General features: G+C 41.4%; 1 protein-coding gene across 3 annotated transcripts in view; it reads left to right on the top strand.

Moving 5' to 3' along the window:
• Pdss2 (decaprenyl diphosphate synthase subunit 2) overlaps positions 1-18,884 on the top strand; it is a 242,778-nt gene that overhangs the window by 61,800 nt on the left and 162,094 nt on the right. For all 3 annotated transcript variants that reach the window (XM_075944547.1, XM_075944537.1, XM_075944538.1), the window contains exon 2: positions 12,801-12,935. In XM_075944547.1, coding sequence (XP_075800662.1) covers positions 12,801-12,935 — 135 coding nt within the window. The remainder of the gene's footprint in view (positions 1-12,800; positions 12,936-18,884) is intronic.

Below are 18,884 nucleotides of genomic sequence, written 5' to 3'. Positions count from 1 at the left end.
TTATATGAATACAGTTTGTGTGTTGTTATTTCGGGGCATAAGCTAGCCAGGCGGCTGGGAGCAGGGCGGCAAGAATGCAACCCACAGCTCCTTCAACAAATGTGTTCAAGTGTACTTCAGTAGTGGGTGTTTTTAAGTTGGGTAATTATTGGAACTTAAAAACTGTTGAGTAGCTGTTTTAGTTCAGTTTGGTTGCCACCTGGCTCTTCAGCCTGTGTCTGCTAGTGGTAGCCTGGCCGGGTTGTTTTACTCATAAGTTCCATCTCCCTGTCCACATGATGTCACACAAACATGTTTCAGCATCTGCTGGTCCTAGGTGGGAAGAGTGGTAATAAATGAGTAGGACATAGACAGGAGCTTTGCAGCCAAATCATCGAATTTTTAATTCTGACTCTCTTATTTACTTATTTTGACTTTGAGCAAGAAGCTAATGTGTCTCAGTCTTAGCCTTGTAAAACAGGGATAACTACAGTAGTGCATGTGGACTGCATGTGAAATAGCCCATGGGGTTTGCTGTAAAAATATGAATTGCTTCCTATTTCTACATCCTTACTGTCCATCGATTTGTCTTATAAATGTCCATTGCCTTATTTAGGAAGTTAGGGAAGAATCTGGGGGCTTCCATTTATTTTCTTTTCTTTCTTCTCATTCCTAGTGAAATGAAGGCATTATCAGATGGGCAGTAACTTTTTAGGAGGGACAACTGAAGGAGAGATGTCAGCCTAACAGTTATCAGTGTTGTCAACATTTTCTAGGCTTTATTGATGTAGTGTTATCTTTTATTCTTTGTTGCCTATTTAAAACTTTACTTATGTTTGGGTGTTTTTGCCTTTATAAGTTTATGTGCACCACATGTGTTCAAGAACCCCCAGATGCCATAAGAGGGCACCAGAGTCTCGGGAACTGGAGTTAGTGGTGCACATTTGGACTCTGGGAAACTACCCCAGGTCCTCTGTAAGGGCAGTAAGCACTGTTAACCACTGAGCCATTTCTCTAACCCCTTTGTTGTCTTTTAAAAGTGGATTATTTTGAGCTGGTTCAGGCGGTAAAGCACTTGTCTTACAAAACTGGGTTTTAATTCATATTAGGACAAAATATGTGTGTTTTTGTTTCCTACAGGGTGGAACAAAAGTCAGCAAAGCTTTAAATCATTAAGCTTCAAATTCAGGTTTCTTTTCTTTCTGTTGCTGGAAGTAAAAATATAGAATGTGTATAAATTATTGCTGTGGAGAAATTAATATTTTCCTCAATTTTTCAAAAAGGGCTCAAGACACTCAGAGGCAGAGAACACTTTTTCCTTCCCCCAAAGCTGTGCATTTGTGAGCTGTTTTACAGGCTCCCTGTCACAGCCCACCAGAAGGGCACAGTGCTGGGGACCCCTAGCTGAGCCTTCGCGGGGGCCCCACTTAAGTTTAACACTCTTTGGCTAGGGGCTAGACACAGACTGCTCTTTCAGTCTGTGAGGTTTTGCTTTTAGTTTTTATTTGTTTGTTCGTTTAATGCTAAACTGACCAGAATGCACAGCACTCTCGCTGTACTGTAACTCTAGGTCTCTGTGTGAATGGAGCTACTCAAGCTTCCGTAGCCATTCCCCTGCTGCTCCTGTCTGGGAGCCTCGTTGAGCATTCCCCCATCTAAGGAAGAGGCTGCTCCCTTCTGTAGGTCCAGCTCTCAGCACATCAGACCTGGAACCCAAAGACGCTTCAAAGCAATATGCAGGAAAAATGAGTTCATTTTTTAAGTATATCTCTTGTCAGTAAATTACTTTTAAGCCCTAATTTAAAGCCGTCATCCCTGTTTTACTCTTGTTTTAATTCTGCTGCACGCATTATCTCCCTGTATTGGATGAATATGAACTACAGAGGCGGATATCAAATTGAACCCCAGATCTCTCACTTGTCAATTACATACTTTTAGACAGGAGACATTATTGATCCATTAAAGTTGAATGTCTTTGTGTAGGGCGCTGTTCTAAACACCGAAGATACAGCTGTAGGTAAGTCTGTGTGTTGTAATATGCTTACAGTGACTGTAGTCTAGGAAGACAACCAGGATGCATGGTTACAAACACATAGCGTGTCTGCTGATAGCAGCTGATAAGCTCCGTGAATTTTAGTGTCCCTATCCCAGATTAGGGGTGATGGCCAGCACAGATGAGGGCACATGTGGAAGCTGGTGGGCACTGCTGAATGAGAAAGTCTGCCTACTGGAAGTTGGTGATGAACAGAGCAACTGCTACTGTTTTCTGACGTGTCAGTTGGTTGGGATGCCTGTGCGGAATTTATTATTACCAGCTCTCTGTTAAGCAGGTGCCATCCTGTTCATTAACTGGTATGTAAATGAAACTCTAGGAAATTGAATTGTGTTCTTCTATTGACACATAATTTGAGAGATGGTCTTATCATGATAATTCTTTCCTTTTACCGCCTCCATTGGTGGCCGTTTTAAATATCTACAAGGTCTTGAAGTTAATTAGGTGGCGACATTCATGATTATAAGGGCTAATGGGTTTAACTCAGGCAGTCAGTCATAGGTTCTTTTCTCTGGTGGGAATTCTTATGGGAGAGGCACACACGTAATCTGTACCCCACCATCCTTGTCACTTCTAATTCCCCTATGTCTCGGAGTCTTGTACCCTAAATTAGTGTTGATTTTGGAAAAATTAATGAGATTTCCTTTAAAATTTTACTCTTCTGAACCATAATATTACAATAATACTGTTCTGTCTTATTTTTCCAGCCACTGTTGAAAACACATTTTTCTTGCTAAAATCTGTTGCACTTCTCATTGCTATTTACCTCTTCCTAATTTGCCCTTGAGGTATTATCTGTTTCTCTGTAAATTATATCACCAATTTCCCCCAGCTTGCTGGTTTTCACTGGCTTCCTCCATCTGCTGTTGTAGCTTTTATATTTGGCGTTCTCCTCTGCTTAATATGTTATGTAAATACTAAATGTATGACTGTCTACCTTGTTCAAGTACATTTTCACAATTTTGCATAATTAGACTTCTTTATTAGCTAAGAAGACTGATTTTCTTAGCAACAAATATGCATTACTTTTTGTTGTAGTCATTATTAAAACTACCTACCTAGGAGACCAAGTAAAACCATAGAAAATGATGGATTAACCTGAGAGCAGTTAGGTTTTCTTCATTTGAGTGGTGGAGTCTATTGTAACCGATACTTTGTGTGACTTTGGAAACATGTTTGGTTTATTCTCCATACAGACAGACTGTGGTCACAGGAAGTGTAGTGCACAGTGCTTAGCCTTGTCACTGCCTGTGTCTGTGGGGTGCAGTGATGCTTGTATTCCATCTGACCTCCATCTTTCTGACCCCTTGCCTCAACGCTGAGTTGGTGTCTTACGATGTGAGCAACGCAGGTTTACCCATAGCAGTTGTTCTATGAGATCATTGAACAGTTTCCAGTGTAGCCAAAGTTTGTTCTTGAATTGCTTCATTTCATCCTGTTAGTATTTTTAAAAAATATTCAGTTACATCTTTGTTGTTGTTTTTTCCCAGCAGTAGGACTAATGTTAAGGTGGTGGGCCATGTCTGTCTGTGAAGATGATCACTTTTGACATTGGTCTGTACTTACTATTTCTGTAAGCCGCTGATGGTCAGTGCTCATTTCTGCAAAGCCCCTGGCTTGGTTTTCTCTCCTACTCACCATGCCACTTTCTATTTTCTTTTTCCCCCAGGTGTCTGTCTTCTGCCACATGTCCATCAAATCTAATTGTAGCATCAGGAAGGCCTTGGTGAAGCTGTTCTTGGTACTGTCGTCCCTTAGGGATTTAATTCAGGTGGGATGTGCATGTGGCCCTCAAGCCATGTCAGTGGCTGCTATTACACTCAGATTCTAAAGGCTGGTCACCTCAGGCCCTAAAATTGTTTCAAGTCTAGGACAATTTAGTCATAGGGTAGAGGTGGCAGTAATAATTCGATTTGGGTCATTTTGTCAATGGACATTAACCTCTAGCTCTTCTGCTAATCTCACACGTCTAGCTGCGACATCTAGGCTATTTTTAGTGACTCTCAGATTACAGTAGTTTAAAACTATTTTCATGAGTGTTAGATTTTTTTTATAACTGAATAATATTGTCATCAAATTGCTAAGTGTGTGTGTGTGTGTGTGAGAGAGAGAGAGAGAGAGAGAGAGAGAGAGAGAGAGAGAGAGAGAGAGAGAGAGACTTCTCTGATCCCATTTAAGCTGTGGCTCTATGTCTAAATCTTAGAAAATTAAAACACTTAGTACAGGTCTCTAAGGAATCATCTGTTCTTCTGTTTCTTCAAATCGAAAAACTCACTGCCTTTAAAAACATTCTGTTGTCTTTAAAGTACAGGGCTTGGTGGGGAGTTTTTGTATTTGTTTTTTCTCCAGACTTAAATATGACAACTAGGAAAATAAAACATTCACCTGTCAGTTAATACTTGTTTCTGCTTGATAACATGTTCTTTCTAACATTTAAAAAAATATTTCAAACACATAGAATGATACAGATACAGATGTCCCAGAGCTTCTTTCTGTGTGTTGCCTATTGTGAAATGAATTGCGACAAGGTTGGCGTATGCCTGCAATCCCAGCCACTAAGTCAAGTCCAAGGCCATCTTGGGCTACACAGTAGAACTCTGTCTCCAAAACCAAAGAGAACCAGGGCTTAGTGTGTAAAGGTTTTTGCAGCCAGGTCTGATGAATTTCATCCCTAGGGCTCACCTGGTGGAAGGAGAAAACTGATTCCCACAAGGTGCCCCTACATGTATGCATGCCATGCACACACGCACACGCGCGCGCGCACACACACACACACACACACACACACACACACACACACACACACGGAGAGTAAATAAATAAATCCAAAGACTCCTGAAGGCCCGCGGTCTGAAAAACAAGCAGTTTTGCTTCAGCGTGCCGAATGCTGGAATTACAGGGGTGTGCAACCACAGCTGGCTCGTTCTTACTTAATTAAATTTATACCATTCCCAATTCTTTTAATCTAACATATTACATTCTATGATTTTAAAACTGCAGTTGTAGTTCATTAGTTGGTCACAAATTCTGTCAGCAAACAAACCAACAAAATCCCCGAAGGTAGGAAAAGCTGAGAGTATTCCCAGGACTCCGCTCAGTCTTGGTGCATCAGTAGTGTGTGTGATTTCTATGTTAGCTGGGGACATAGTTATAAACATTATTAGGAGTCTTGTAAATCAACCTAACCTCATGTTTGTTAGAATTTGGCATCCACCGTTTATATTTTTCTGGATGGGTAACGAATAGTAAGACACAATCAGTTTCTAGGTTTTGGCGCGTGATTCTTTGCCTCCTTTTTACAGAGAGGGAACTTTGAGTCTATTCAATGATAACAGTCCTTCTGTGGTTTCTTTATGTGTGTGTGTGTGTGTGTGTGTGTGTGTGTGTGTGTGTGTGTTCTTGTGGAGGCAAGAGGGCAACTTTGGGTGGCATCTACCCTTTTTTTTTTGAGTCAGGGTTTCTCACTGGACTGGCCAAGTATGCCAGGCTGTTGGCTAGTAAAGCCTGGAATTTGCTGGACAAGTTTCAAGAGTCTGTTATCTCCTTCCACCATTTGAGTTCTGGGGATTGAATTCAGGTCGTCACACTTGACTGCAAGTACAATCTTACCAGCCTAGAATTCTGAACTCTTAAACATACATCTTAAACAGATCTTACCATAGCTCTGGAGAGATGACTCGGTGCTTAAGAGTGAGTCCTGAGTTCAGTTCTAGCACCCATGTCAGGAAGTACATAACTGTCTGTAATTTCCATTCCAGAGACTCCCAGTGCCTCTTGCCAGTGCAGGCCCCTGCACTCACAGACACACGTACACATAATTTACAATAATAAAGATAGATAAAACCATTCCTTTCAGAGAAAAAGGTTTTACTGTGTTCTAGTTCTGGTCCCACCATGGCCTTCCATCTAATAGTACCTCCACCTTCTCTTCAGAGTGAGGGAGGGCACTGAGGTGACAGTGATGTCAGTCACTTCTTTCAGGCGGAAAAAGAAGGCACAGAGACATGTGGTCACTTCTCTGTAGAGCTTAAGGAATAGGCCCTGTGCTGTGGCCCATTTTTGGTGGTGACTTCATTAACATACTATTCAAATAACACAGCACAATATATTTGTTAGAATGTGTTGGGACTTTTAGACTGTGTGTGACTATCACTTTTAAAGGGGTCATTAATTTAGGAAGACTGACTCAGGACTTCAGAGTGGAATAGCTATAATACTAACTGATTGGTAATATGGAATGGCTATATTAATATATATTATTATATATTATATAATATTACCAATCACCCGGTAATATAGCTTTCAGGGCTCTTTTGCTCTACCTGCATAGAATCATGGGCCAGCAGGGAGTTCTTCAAGTGCTGGGCTCGGTCAGCTGTAGTTTCCCCCAGTGTTCAGCAGCAGCAGAGTGGCAGCCATGGGCAGGCTGAAGCATCAGCAAGTGCAGCCCCTAGTCTCAAGACCTTCGGCAAGCCTCGGGTAAGGGGACCTTTAGTCCTATGAATATGAGCTCTTCCTAGGCTGGGAAATCACGGTTTCTCAGATCTTCCCTGTGTGTGGCATTGCGGCTCCCAGGCAGGTCTAGGCATCGAGATTCTTCAACCTTGGGCAGTGGACAGTACTGCAACTGTCAACTAAGGTCTGACCCTAGACACTGAAGACTTGACAGCTTTCTGGTGACCAGACTTTTGGCTCCTACAGCCTTTTCTCCATCTGTAGTATCAGTTCTCTGCCTTCTGCCATCTCTACCTGCCTTCTTTGCTGCCCTGGTCACTCTGAGCAATTCAGCTGCTTCAGCCATCAGACAGCTGGCTGCCCAGCCCCTCCTACAACTCGGCCACCATCAACAGGAGTTCTCTGCTGTTACCAGACCAGAGCAGGCAGCATAGGGGAGGATATTCCAGCTGATCCCTGCACCCGAGGACTCTTTGTTTGGACCAATCACAGCCATCTGTTTGCATTAATCACAACCTTGTCTTTTAGCACTAGTTACAGCCGTGGAGCAGTGGTTCTCAACCTTCCTAATGCTGCGGCGCTTTAATACTCATGTTGTAATCCCCAACCACAAATTTATTGCATAATTTTACCAGTGTTAAGAATATTAATGTAAATATCTGATATCTAGGATGTCTGATATTCAACCCCTGTGAAAGGGTTGTTCAGCCCCCAGGTTGAGACACTGTAGTAGCTTGCTTGTGTTTTGGATCAGTCACCGATCACAACAATACCTGTGTTAAACCACTATGAGAAATACTTGTAGATGTGAATGCTTGTTGAGTCTTCCAGAATTCATATAGGCTCGTGACAGGGATGGCCAGCTGAAATCTTTGCATAGTTGTCTCTGGGCTTGCTAGCCCAAATCCTGTTTAATTAAGTCTTGGCACTTCCATTATGAATGGACTAATGTGGCCAGTAATTATTAAACTTTTCTAAGCCTCCTTGCTAATTTTCCTCATTCATAAAGGGATGTTACTGGGATGACTTGGTGTGGTTTTGTGAGGAGACAACTGGTGCTTGCTTCATAGTTTGTTATAGCTGCTGTCCGTGTCATTGTTGCTAATCATTTTTATTACTTAAGTGTGTAATGCTGAACTAGAGGTTTATAATAAGTACCCCCAAAACTCCTAAAATAGGGATAAAGGCAAGCCATTCTGCCAAACCCGATGACCCAAGTTTGATCCCTGTGACCCACATATGTCATATGTCACTATGTCATAGTGGAAGAAGAGAGCTGGTTCCTGCAAGCTGTTATTAGATATCCACTTTCATGCCTTTGTATTTGCGAACTCATGCTTGCATAGCATAAGTTCTTGTCCACCTACCCCACACACAAATAATATTTAAAAGGAAAGCATATGTTCCTTAGGCTTTCTATTGCTGTAATAAGGCACTATAGCCAGAAGCAACTTGAGGAAGACAGGGTTTATTTAGTCTTATACCTTGTAGTCCACCATCCAGAGAAGTCAGAGCAGGAACCTGGAGACAGGAGCTTATGCAGTGCCCATGGAGGAGTGCTTCTTATAGACTTGCTCACCTTGCTTTCTCACAGCACCCAGGAACACCAGCCCAGGAGTAGCACTGCCCTCAGTGGGCTGGGTTCTCCCACATCTATCATCAGTCAAGAAAACGCACCACAGGCTTGCCCATAGACCTGTCTGGTGGGGGCATTTTCTCCATTGAGGTTTCTTCTTCCCAAAATGACTGTAGCTTGTGTTGGGTTAACAGAAAACTAGTCAGTACAGCACAGTGTGTTTTGAAAAGCAGCCACTGGTCTTTAGTTTCTTTACACTGCACGATTCCAGTTCTCTGTTCACACCATTAGTGTGTGTATACTTCTTTATCCTTGTCTTAGAGAGTTTTATTTGTGGGTAGAGTGCATTCTTTCAGATTGGTTACTAATTCTTCCCAAGTCTCCTAAACTTTGGAATTCCCAAGATTTCGTTTCCATGTATGTATGTAAGTAGATAAATAGATAGTTTCTTGCTCTGTAGCCCAGAACTAGCCTTGAACTCACTATGAAGCCTGGGCTTGCAACAAACCCTCAACCGTCCTGCATGTTAGAATTTCTAGTACAGAGGTCTAGAGGCAAATGCAGGTAAATCTTTGAGTTGGAAGCTAGCCTGGACTACAGAGTGTATTCCAGGACAATCAGGGTTATGTGGTTATGTAGAGAGACACTGTCTCAAAAAAAGAAGAAAGGATGAATGAAAGAAAGAAAGAAAAGAAAAGAAAGAAGAGAGAAACAAAGGAAGGAAGAAAAAGGAAGAAAGAAAATAGATTTTTTTGTATGTACCACCATACCTGGCTTTTTTCCTCTTCTTAGCTCTTTGCCATTTTTTTCCTTTTCTTATCTTCTCTTTTCCTCCACAACACCTTCTTCCATCAATTTCTCCTGTTGCAGCCATCATCTCCATGAAGAAGCCTGCTAATCTATACCCACAGCATCTCCATGAAGAAGCCTGCTAAATCTATACCCACAGCACTTCCATGAAGAAGCCTGCTAAATCTATATCCACAGCATCTCCATGAAGAGGCCTGCTAATCTATACCCACAGCATCTCCATGAAGAAGCCTGCTAATCTATACCCACAGCATCTCCATGAAGAAGCCTGCTAAATCTATACCCACAGCATCTCCATGAAGAAGCCTGTTAATCTATACCCACAGCACTTCTAACTCCCCATGGGTCATATCCATCTGGAAATTCTCCTTGCATTCAAAATTAACATGTCAAAAATTTAAACACATCAATTCCCTCTCAGATTTATTTCCAATCTCTCCTAAATATAGCATCATTACTTTTTAACAAACAGGTTTGACTCAAATTCATCTACTGCCTTTCCTTTGTTCTTCTCTTTTCTCCCTGTGTCTCTTTCATCCGGGCAGTGGGTGCTACTGCCATTGCCACCTCCATGCTGCTGCCATCTTTCAGCAATTCTTCATCCCTGTTACCGTGGTCCTAGTTGAAGCCCTCATTATCTCTCCTCCAGCTACTGGATGAGGTGCCTCCTTACTGGTCTTCCCTCTCATTTCCTCTGCACCCAACGTGCTATCACCGTGGGATTAGGCCCAGGGAATGGTTGTAGTCTTTAGTGCTAATTGCACTCCTATCTTACTGACAAACTGTCCAAACCCCCAGATTGCTTGCACAAGTCCAGACTACACCTGAGTTCCAAGGCACTTCATCCTTTGGCTGTCTCTTTTACTGGGCTTGTTTATGAGGGTACCATGCCTAAGTGCATAGTCCCACAGTTTCTGAACCTGCTCCTACTCGCCCCCTTCTTGTACCCACTTCTCCTGCTTTTTTTCTCCTTCCTCACTATAATTGAGCCCCAGCCTCCCTGTCTTTTCATTCTCTACTCAAGAAAACTTGAGCATCTTTCAGTCTGGGTTTGAGGACCACCTCCAGCAGGAATCTTTCTCTGTACTGTCACCTGCTATTCTACTGCTTTTCTTCTCTGTTCTTTATATGGTTGAGGAAGAGCGTCCCATCATTGCTTCTTACAGTTCTGTTTCTTTGCCCTTCTAGCTTGACATATATGTATTAAAACAGAATTTAAGAGGACATATTTTTAAAACTGCACAGCAGTGATTTGAGAGCTTGAGGTACAGGATTGCATTAAGGAAGGGAAGTATGTTAATAGCTGTGGAAAGTTGTGATGGTGCAGCGGGACTGAGCCAGCCTTGTAATGTGTGGTGGCTGCCTGGCCCGGAGCTTCATCTTCTCAGCCCACCTACCAGGACTGCAGGCCTCCTCACTCTGCTCAGTTCACAGGAGGCATGCAGCTCACACCTCTAATTGCAGCACTTGAAAGACAGGGGCAAGAGAATTGCCTCAGGTCAAAGCCCCACCTGGGCTAACCAATGAATTTTAGGCCAGCCCATTGCAGAATGGGTTGGGTTTCTTGTTTGTTTGTTTGGTTTGCTTCTGGTTTTACCCCCAAATGTAATTTACAGACTCTTCAGAATTAATAGAATTTTAAATTGGTTATATATTTATATTAAGTGATTTTCTAGGATTAGAAAAGATGCAATATCTATTTGAATTGAATCAAAATGTTATTTTAGGTTGACCCATCTCTAGATGTGCATTAAGTTAGCCCAATAATTCTCACCGAGTATCACGAAAGCCACTTCTTCAGATGCCCTATGCCACTTGGTTACATCCCTGCCTGCCGCCACCACCACGTCGTCTTTCTACAACAATGATAGATTCTTTTTGTTGTTGTTGTTTCATTTTTTTTCCCCTTGTCTTAATGCTGTAGTACCTTCCCATTGTTCTTTGGATAAAGATTGAACCTCTTGCCATAGAATATTGACCCTGCATGGTCTAGTCCCTGTGTGCCTCTAAGTCATTCTTGAGCTATGAACACATTGTTTTTACCCTTCTCATGTTCCTTTTACATCTGTTCTTCCCTTGAATATCAGCTCTGTCATTCCTTCCCCAAGGAAGCCTGTCTTTTCTGATGTAGATAATTCTCTTATGAATTTTTATGATACTCTCTCTCTTTGTCCCTGGAAGCATTTATTATGATTGTGATTTTACATTTTATTAGTGATTGTTTCTATTTCTTCTGCTAGATCCTAAGCTCCATGACTGGCTATGCTTGCTATAGTACTTGTACTAGCCTAGGGCCCCGTGTGGCAGGTTTTGGGGTTCACTAGGTGAGCGAATATAGGAGTGATAAAACTTGTTTATATCAACTAAACATCAGTAGTTCTGCGGAGTTTTAGTGATGAGGGTTACATAATACTAAGCATCACTTTCATTGTCAACACTGATAGCAGTGAAGGGCTTTTCACTTTTGTATTTGCTCCACTTGTTGTGGAGTATCAGATGATGTAGTAAATGAAGTTAGTCAGAGTCACAGAGTCTGTGTCACTTCAGACATTTCTAGTAACTAGAGTTAGGCATCACCAGAGGCTGCTGAGGTTTCTTAGTGTCAAAGTCTGTCCAGCCGTTTCTTCTCCCTACGGAAGCCTTTCAAATGAGCAGTGTAAGCTCGTGTGTTCTTTCTCTAGCTCCTCCCCGCAGACTGTTCAGCTTTGTTCTCTGACTCCCCTCACACCATTACTCTCTCCAGAACACGCTTCCTCACATACACTCCGGCCCTGCTCCTCCAGCTACTTCTTCCTGACGCTGAGAACATCAGTGTCACCATTTCCTCCCTGAGAGCTACACATGTGACAGTCCAGGCTGAGTATCACCTATCAAAATGCTGGGGACCAGAAATGATTCCAATTTCAGAGTCTTTCAGATTTGGGAGTATTTGCATAGATTAAACTGTTTGAGGATCCTCAATCTGAAGTAGAAATGCTTCAAAACCCAATATTTTTGTAACCTCTTTGATTTTGCCAGCTTCTGGATATGGTTCAGCTTGCCAGTTTCCCTCTTTAATAGAGGACTAAGGACAAAGTTTCCCACAATGACCTGGGTTATAGTAAGATTAGCACTAAGGTTGCAGGAACAAAGAGAAAGCAGCTTCTGGAAAGCTTCCTGTCACATGCTACCGGGATTCCATACTTTATTCCAATCGCCCATCCATTCATGACTAGAATGGAGAGCTGTTGCTCTTGTTTAGTGGAGCAGGATGATAGCCTCTGCATCATAGAACTGGTGAATGATGAAGGCCTTGCCTGGAGCTCACTGCTGGAGTGTGACTTAGCAGGTTTAAGCATACTTTTGCTGACAGAGCAAACTTTGTTTGTGCAGGAGAGCTTGGAGTGTAATGCTTTGAGAGAGAGCTCGTGGAGCATTCAGGAAGCCACGGGCTCCAGTCTGGTGCCAGGAATAAAAATGAGAGTGTAAGTGAGTGGTTAGCTGTGGGAGGACCCAGAAGGAAAGGGAACCATATTACCAAGCCCACATTGAGAGTGTCACTTTAAAAACTGTGTTAAGAGCTGGGTGGTGGCGCACGCCTTTAATCCCAGCACTAGGGAGGCAGAGGCAGGTGGATCTCTGTGAGTTTGAGGCCAGTCTGGGCTACAAGAGCTAGTTCCAGGACAGGCTCCAAAGCTACAGAGAAACCCTGTCTCAAAAAACAAAACAAAACAAAAAGCAAAAAAACAGATGTGTTAAATTCTCCCGTTGATTCTCTACTGAGCTTGTTGCTTCTGCACATTATTCTTCCCTCCTACAATTTTCTTTATTTTAGACAAAAGTCCCGTTGTTCTGTCTTAGAAATGTGAGAATTGTTGTAGCCATCTTCTAGCTTGAGCTGCCCACTCATGGCCGAGTAAATTCATCCTCTTCCCTCTTCATCACCAGGGGCCTTGTGCACGACAGCCGGCATAACCTCCAGCTGAGGGGCCTGGTGGTGCTGCTCATCTCCAAAGCAGCAGGGCCCAGTGCGGAGAAGTCCTCATGCCAGAACTACGACGTGGTCAGTGGGATATACTCGTGGTAAGTATCCTGGCATTGCTCTCTGGATTGTGAGTCATTTTGATTCTAAATCAAATAAAAATAGAGTTGTGACCCCTGAGGTGGCTCAGCAGTAAAAGTTCCTGTTTGATAAGCTTGATGACCTCATTTGGTACCCAAGGACCTAACATGGTGGAAGGAGAGAAGCGACTCCCGAAAGCATTCTCCCATCTCCACACACACACACACACACACACACACACACACACACACACACACACGGTGGTGTGCACATTACAGCAGCATCGTTTGGTGACCTTCCTCCTCTTTTATTTTATTTTTAAATCTAAGTATTTTCAGTATAAGGGGTATCCTGGGATTAATCAGTTTCTGTTCACTTTAAATTGATTTATGTTTATATTGTTAGGTTACTGATCATTTTGTGAGTTACTCGTTTGATCTTTCTTATACTGCTAGAAGAGTTGTCTACTCTTGAGAAAACAAATCCCAAAACCCTGAAACATTTTCTCATGTTACGTGCAGCAAATGCAGGAGATTCAGCCTCTAGATCACTTGTTTCCCAACCTCATTGTCCACTTATCTTCTCTCTTCCAAGTTCATTTCTCTTGTACATTAGTCTAGATATTAAATCGGTCTGTTCCCCTAAGATCCTCTGGTAAGAATGTCGGATAAGCTTGCAAATGAAAACTGCTTAGATGTGTATCTATCTTCTCCACATTGCTTCTGTGTTAGAGCTCAAAACTTTACCTTACACGTTTTATAGGAAACTCTTGACCAAGTTTAGCTGGGATTACAAGAGGAAATACACAAAGGTTTAGAATGATTATTAGCAACCCATTGGCAGTGCAAAGTGAATGGGTCACACATCTCCATCCTATCCAGAATCCCATTGCTTTTCAGCTTCCTGACTCTGATCCTGCCCTGTTGTCAGCTGTCTGCTTGGACGTCTAGATAACTGTACATGTGTATAAGATGAACGCCAGCTATGCTTTATTGTTTCTCATAGCCTTTTTAAAGTCCCACTCCACAGGTAAGAGTTGTTCATAAGTGAATCATTCTTATGTTACATTCCAAAGTTACAATTTATCAAAAAATCTCCTTGATAGGAGGTGACAAAGTTGGGTTGAAATCCTGCTTTTATTCTAGATAGAAGGGATCTGTAATTCAGGGGTGCCTATCCATTTGTACGTGCTTACCCTATGGTGTTTGCTCAGGTTTCTACTTTCTTAATGCCCTCTGAAACAACTATATTGTTCATCCTCACCATACAGAGTCTGAGCAGTCTGAGCAGAGTTTTAAGTGACTAGATGCCCTTCAGCCCAGAGGATCCTTCCAGATGAAGCTGTACATAGGAACACATACCTGCAGTCCCAACACTTAGTATACTGAGACAGGAGGATCTCATTGGAGGCCTGCCTGAGCTACAGCATGAAACTTTGTCTCAAAAAACTAGAAATCTTTTCAAATAATCTAAGCAAATGCAATACTTGAGCATGTAGAATCTCAATTATGTTTAGACATATAATTCCAGGCTACTTTCTATATAATCAAACTTGATCTAGTAATTCATCAGTTGTCTGGGTGTTTTACACACTTACTAATGTAAAAAAGTAATTTTGGCGTAGGCATTTGAGAAGCCACCAATTTGTTTCTGTACCACTGAAGTCAATTTGTTTGTCTCCTGCTTCCTTAATTATTCAAGTGTAACTTTTGCTGGAGGCCTGTATCTTTAACGCTGCAGTGAATTATTTAACATTTGAGGGAAGTACTGATTTGGGAGCTTTTTAATTTACCTCCAACTACTGGGGTTTATATTGTTGGTGGTTTTTTTCTCTTTGGTTTGACTTAGATGTCAGCTAATGGGGCCTGAGTAAATTACCTAAGGGACCCAAAGTGAGTTAGGTGATCTTTTTTGTTTGGCCTCAGGATATAACTGGTGCTGTGACTGTGTTGGCAAACTTATCACATAATAGCTAAGAGACAGGATTTAGGCTACAATGTAATAAGTTTGGTTGGGGAAAAGGCAAGAGACCCACATTTGTAAAAATGTGCTATAGACATCCTTTTGCCAGCAAGATATCAGGTTTAGAGTTTATTTCACCAGTGTTAACTTTTTAAAAATTGATTCTAAGGCCAATAAAAAATATAACTGCCGATCATGGTCTGGTCCTTAGGTTCAGGTTCCATTAAAAAGAAAAATTAACTAAACTTGCAAATGTCTTTAACCATAATGAGAAAACTTGAAACTTTCTATTCTATTAATGATAAAATACTTTTGTTTTGTGTATATAAAAGATATTTTTGTACCGAATACACCACATATTGTAGTTAAATTGAGATTTTTCTAATGTATCATGATTGTTTAAGAAAATTGAGGTGGTTGTTGTTACTGTTAGTATTATGTTGGTAGCATGGCCTTGCTATGGAGTCCAGGGAGGCCTGAAACTGGCTGTATTGTAGGATGTTACTGAGTTCATTATCTTCCTGCCGCAGCCTCTCAAGTGCGAGGAGTACTAGTGTGTACCAACATAGTAGGCCCAGGTGGATTTTCTGAATGGTTCAGCTTTCTTCATTGTTCTGTAAGAACCAACTCAATTTATTCTTTTGTAGCTAGCAGTTAAAAACAAACCACAAACTGTACGTGCTGGTACATGAGCTGGAACATGAAAAGCTAAAGCTGAGGCACGAGGACTCCCAGCACTTGGGAGTTTAAGACCAACCTGTGCTACATAGTGAGCTCAGAGTTAGCCCAAACTATATAGGAGACTCCGTCTCAAAAGACAAAACAATACCTGCAGACTGAATGTGCTTTTCTTTCCTAGTATACACTAGACTGCTTCCCAGCTTCTCTTGCAGTTAACTGGGTTATCTGCCTGAAATCTAGGTAATAGGGTTTGAGCAAAAGTAGTATTATATCAACAATGTAACCCCAGTAATTTGGAGATAAATTAAAAAGCTCCCAAGTTAGTACTGCCCTCAAATGTTAAATAATTCACATCATAGATAGAAATCTCTAGGAGTGTTATTCACTACTTCCTAGTCCTAAGCATTATGCAGTGTGTTGCATGTTAAGTAGATGCTCTTGGCAACCCATTCAAGGAGTCGTTGTGGTCTCTGAACCACTCTTTGGAAGAGCACAACCTGCTTGTCCATGTCAGCACAATGAAGGAAGTTCACTTTAAGTGGATGCTTACTTGTTAGAGGAGGCCACTTGTTTGTTCCTGGCTACCCACACCATGAAATCATCACACAGAAGCTGTATGAATTACAACACTGCTTGGCCTATTATCTTATGTATGTTTTTAGCTCACTCTTATCTCTTAAATTTGCCTATTTGTATTATTTTATATTTTACCACGAGGCTTGTGGCCTGCCAGCAAGGTTCCAGCTGGCAGCTTGCAAAATTTCCCCTCTGGCAGCTACATGGCATCTCTCTGACTCCGCCTTCTTTCTCCCAGCATTCAGTTCAGTTTTCCCTTCTAGCTCTACTCTGTTAAGCCACTGACCAAAACAGATTCTTTATTAACCAATAGTATTCACAGCATACAGAGGGGAATTCCACATTACCTCCCCTTTTCTGTCTGAATAAAAAGGAAGATTTTTAACTTTAACATAGTAATATTACATATAACAAAACAGGTATCAAGCAAGAATTAATTACAGTTACAACATCTATATCTATGTTATCTTTTATCATAACCAAGGAAATCTATAATTATAACTATCTATTCTTCAACTCTATCAAAGACTCCAGAAGGATATAATATTACCTAAGTAAACAGGAAGTGCATTGTAAGCAAGTTTCAAAACTCTAGAATTGACAGAGACATCTTGCTGCCTGTACAGAACCCAAAGTTTTTCTGTATTGTTGGAGCATCTAATCTTTAGCCTATAGGCTAATAGTATCCAGAAGACTTTTTCATGAAGCAGGAAATTTGAAGATCTGTTTTGCCTTGTAATGGCAAAGTCCATGAGTTGCTTTCTTCTGTGTCCTGCAGAATGTATGGCAGACTCTTTCATGAAACAGGAACCCCGAAGGACTGTCTCACCTTTAGGCAAGTTCAGCAGTCATTTCTCTGGGTCCTGCATGTCCAGTTCATACAGCATAACATCAAGCAGTCCAGTCAAGAGCAGTTTCTTGTACAAATGGCTAACAAACTCCATAAGTAGCCTCTTTGATACCCATCTTCCTTTTGAAGTAGATTGGTGTTGCCAGGAGCAGATGTGTTTCTCATTGTCATGAAAAGTCCTAAGTTCTTAAAACATTTTAAATGCCATATTTTGAAGGTCTCTGAAAGATTTGAAGAATACCTATTTAACCAAAATATATCTCTATATATCTAGAAAACCTAACTAACATGATTACAAGCTTGACCATTCTAGATGATGATCTATTAACCTATATTTCTTAATTATACGTTACATTTTTAAATGAGTTGAACAAACACAATGCTTTAATCAAGATCAGGAATACACATACCAATGCAAATCTACAACACGTACTCTGTTAGCAGCATCAGGTGTTAATGTTGGGTTAATGCTATCACTGTACTGTTGAGCCCTTATCCTCGGAAACTTCTTAATCTTGCTAACTCCCGTTTTGTGTTCTCTGCCCTGTAAGCCACCCATTCACATTTCTGCAGGTCTTCTTTTCTTGCCATCCATTTCCACTCCCCAGTTTCAAGCCTTTGCTACCTCATTTCTAGATTTTAACCACAGTGGTCTTTCTGGTTTTTGTCTCTGAATGCTTCTCCTTCCAGTTTTACCTTTCAGGTCTTGCTGAGTATAATACCCTTATCCTGCTTTGATCATTCATCCAGCAACTGCTAAGTACTCTCTATGTGCCAGAGGCTGTACATTTTGCAAGCAATATAAACTGAATACTGTGTATTGTTTGCCCCCAGTGACCTTAGCTTCAAGCTAGGGAACACATAAGTGTATAGACAACTCTAATGTAGTCGTGTATGGTGGAACATGCCTATAATTCAAGTACTTGAGAAGAAAGGGCAGGAGAACTGTTAAGTTCAAGGCCAGCCTTAGGCTATATAGTGAGTTTCATGCTAACCAGGGCTACATAGTGAGACCTTGTCTCAAACAAAACAAAAACCACACCAGGTGTAATTCTACCTATGACTCTGTAAATCAAGTATGGACAGAGTTCTGTGGGAGAATTAAGAGTGTAGATAAAAATGGGGAAAATCTCTTGTGAAAAGGCCACTTAGGCTTCGAATAGAGGACTTAGAAGTAAGCCCTGAAGATAGCTAGAAGGTCATGAGCGCTAGGAAAGCAGACGAGTAAGAGGTACAGTGAAGGGTCTTCTCTAGGCAGAGGAATTGAGGTCCCGACTGACCAAAGACATGGAGTATAGAAGTACCTAGGGGAGTCCACAATAGTGTGGACTTCTAATAGACACTCAGTTCATAGTTGATACATCAATGATTATGAATTTATAGAACTGAGGCTAACTAACTTCATTATATGTGTTGTGGCTTGAATTGTCATCTAAAGATTTATATGTTGAAGTCCTGTCCCCTAGTACTTCACAGTATGACCTTATTTGGAGGAAATACCTTTTTTTCCACAGGGATAATCAAATTAAAATGAAGTCACTGAATTAAGCCTTAACCTAATATAACCAGAGTCCTTTAAAAGGAGAACTGGACACAGACTCACATACAGGGAGAATGCCCGGTGAGCCTGTGAACTCTAGATAGGCATCTGCAAGCCAAGGAGAACGGGGTGGAACAGATTCTTCCCTCACAGCTAGGGCAAACTCAGACAGTGAAAATGAGGAGATTCAGTCAAAAGGAAAGCTGAAGAGAGACTGTAAAGAACCCAAAGAGTTAGGGTTCTATCCAGGGAGACAATAAGAAGTACCCAGAAGGCAGCAGAGCAGACCTGGAATCTGGAAAAAGACAACAGCTGCCTTAATATATACTTTAGAGAATTTGTTATTGTTGCTGTTTTTAA

The sequence above is a fragment of the Microtus pennsylvanicus genome, chromosome 1 (genome assembly GCF_037038515.1).
Source record: "Microtus pennsylvanicus isolate mMicPen1 chromosome 1, mMicPen1.hap1, whole genome shotgun sequence".
NCBI classification, from domain to species: Eukaryota; Metazoa; Chordata; class Mammalia; order Rodentia; family Cricetidae; genus Microtus; species Microtus pennsylvanicus.
Note: the sequence above shows the minus strand (reverse complement) of the source record. Positions and strands in the feature narration are given on the sequence as shown.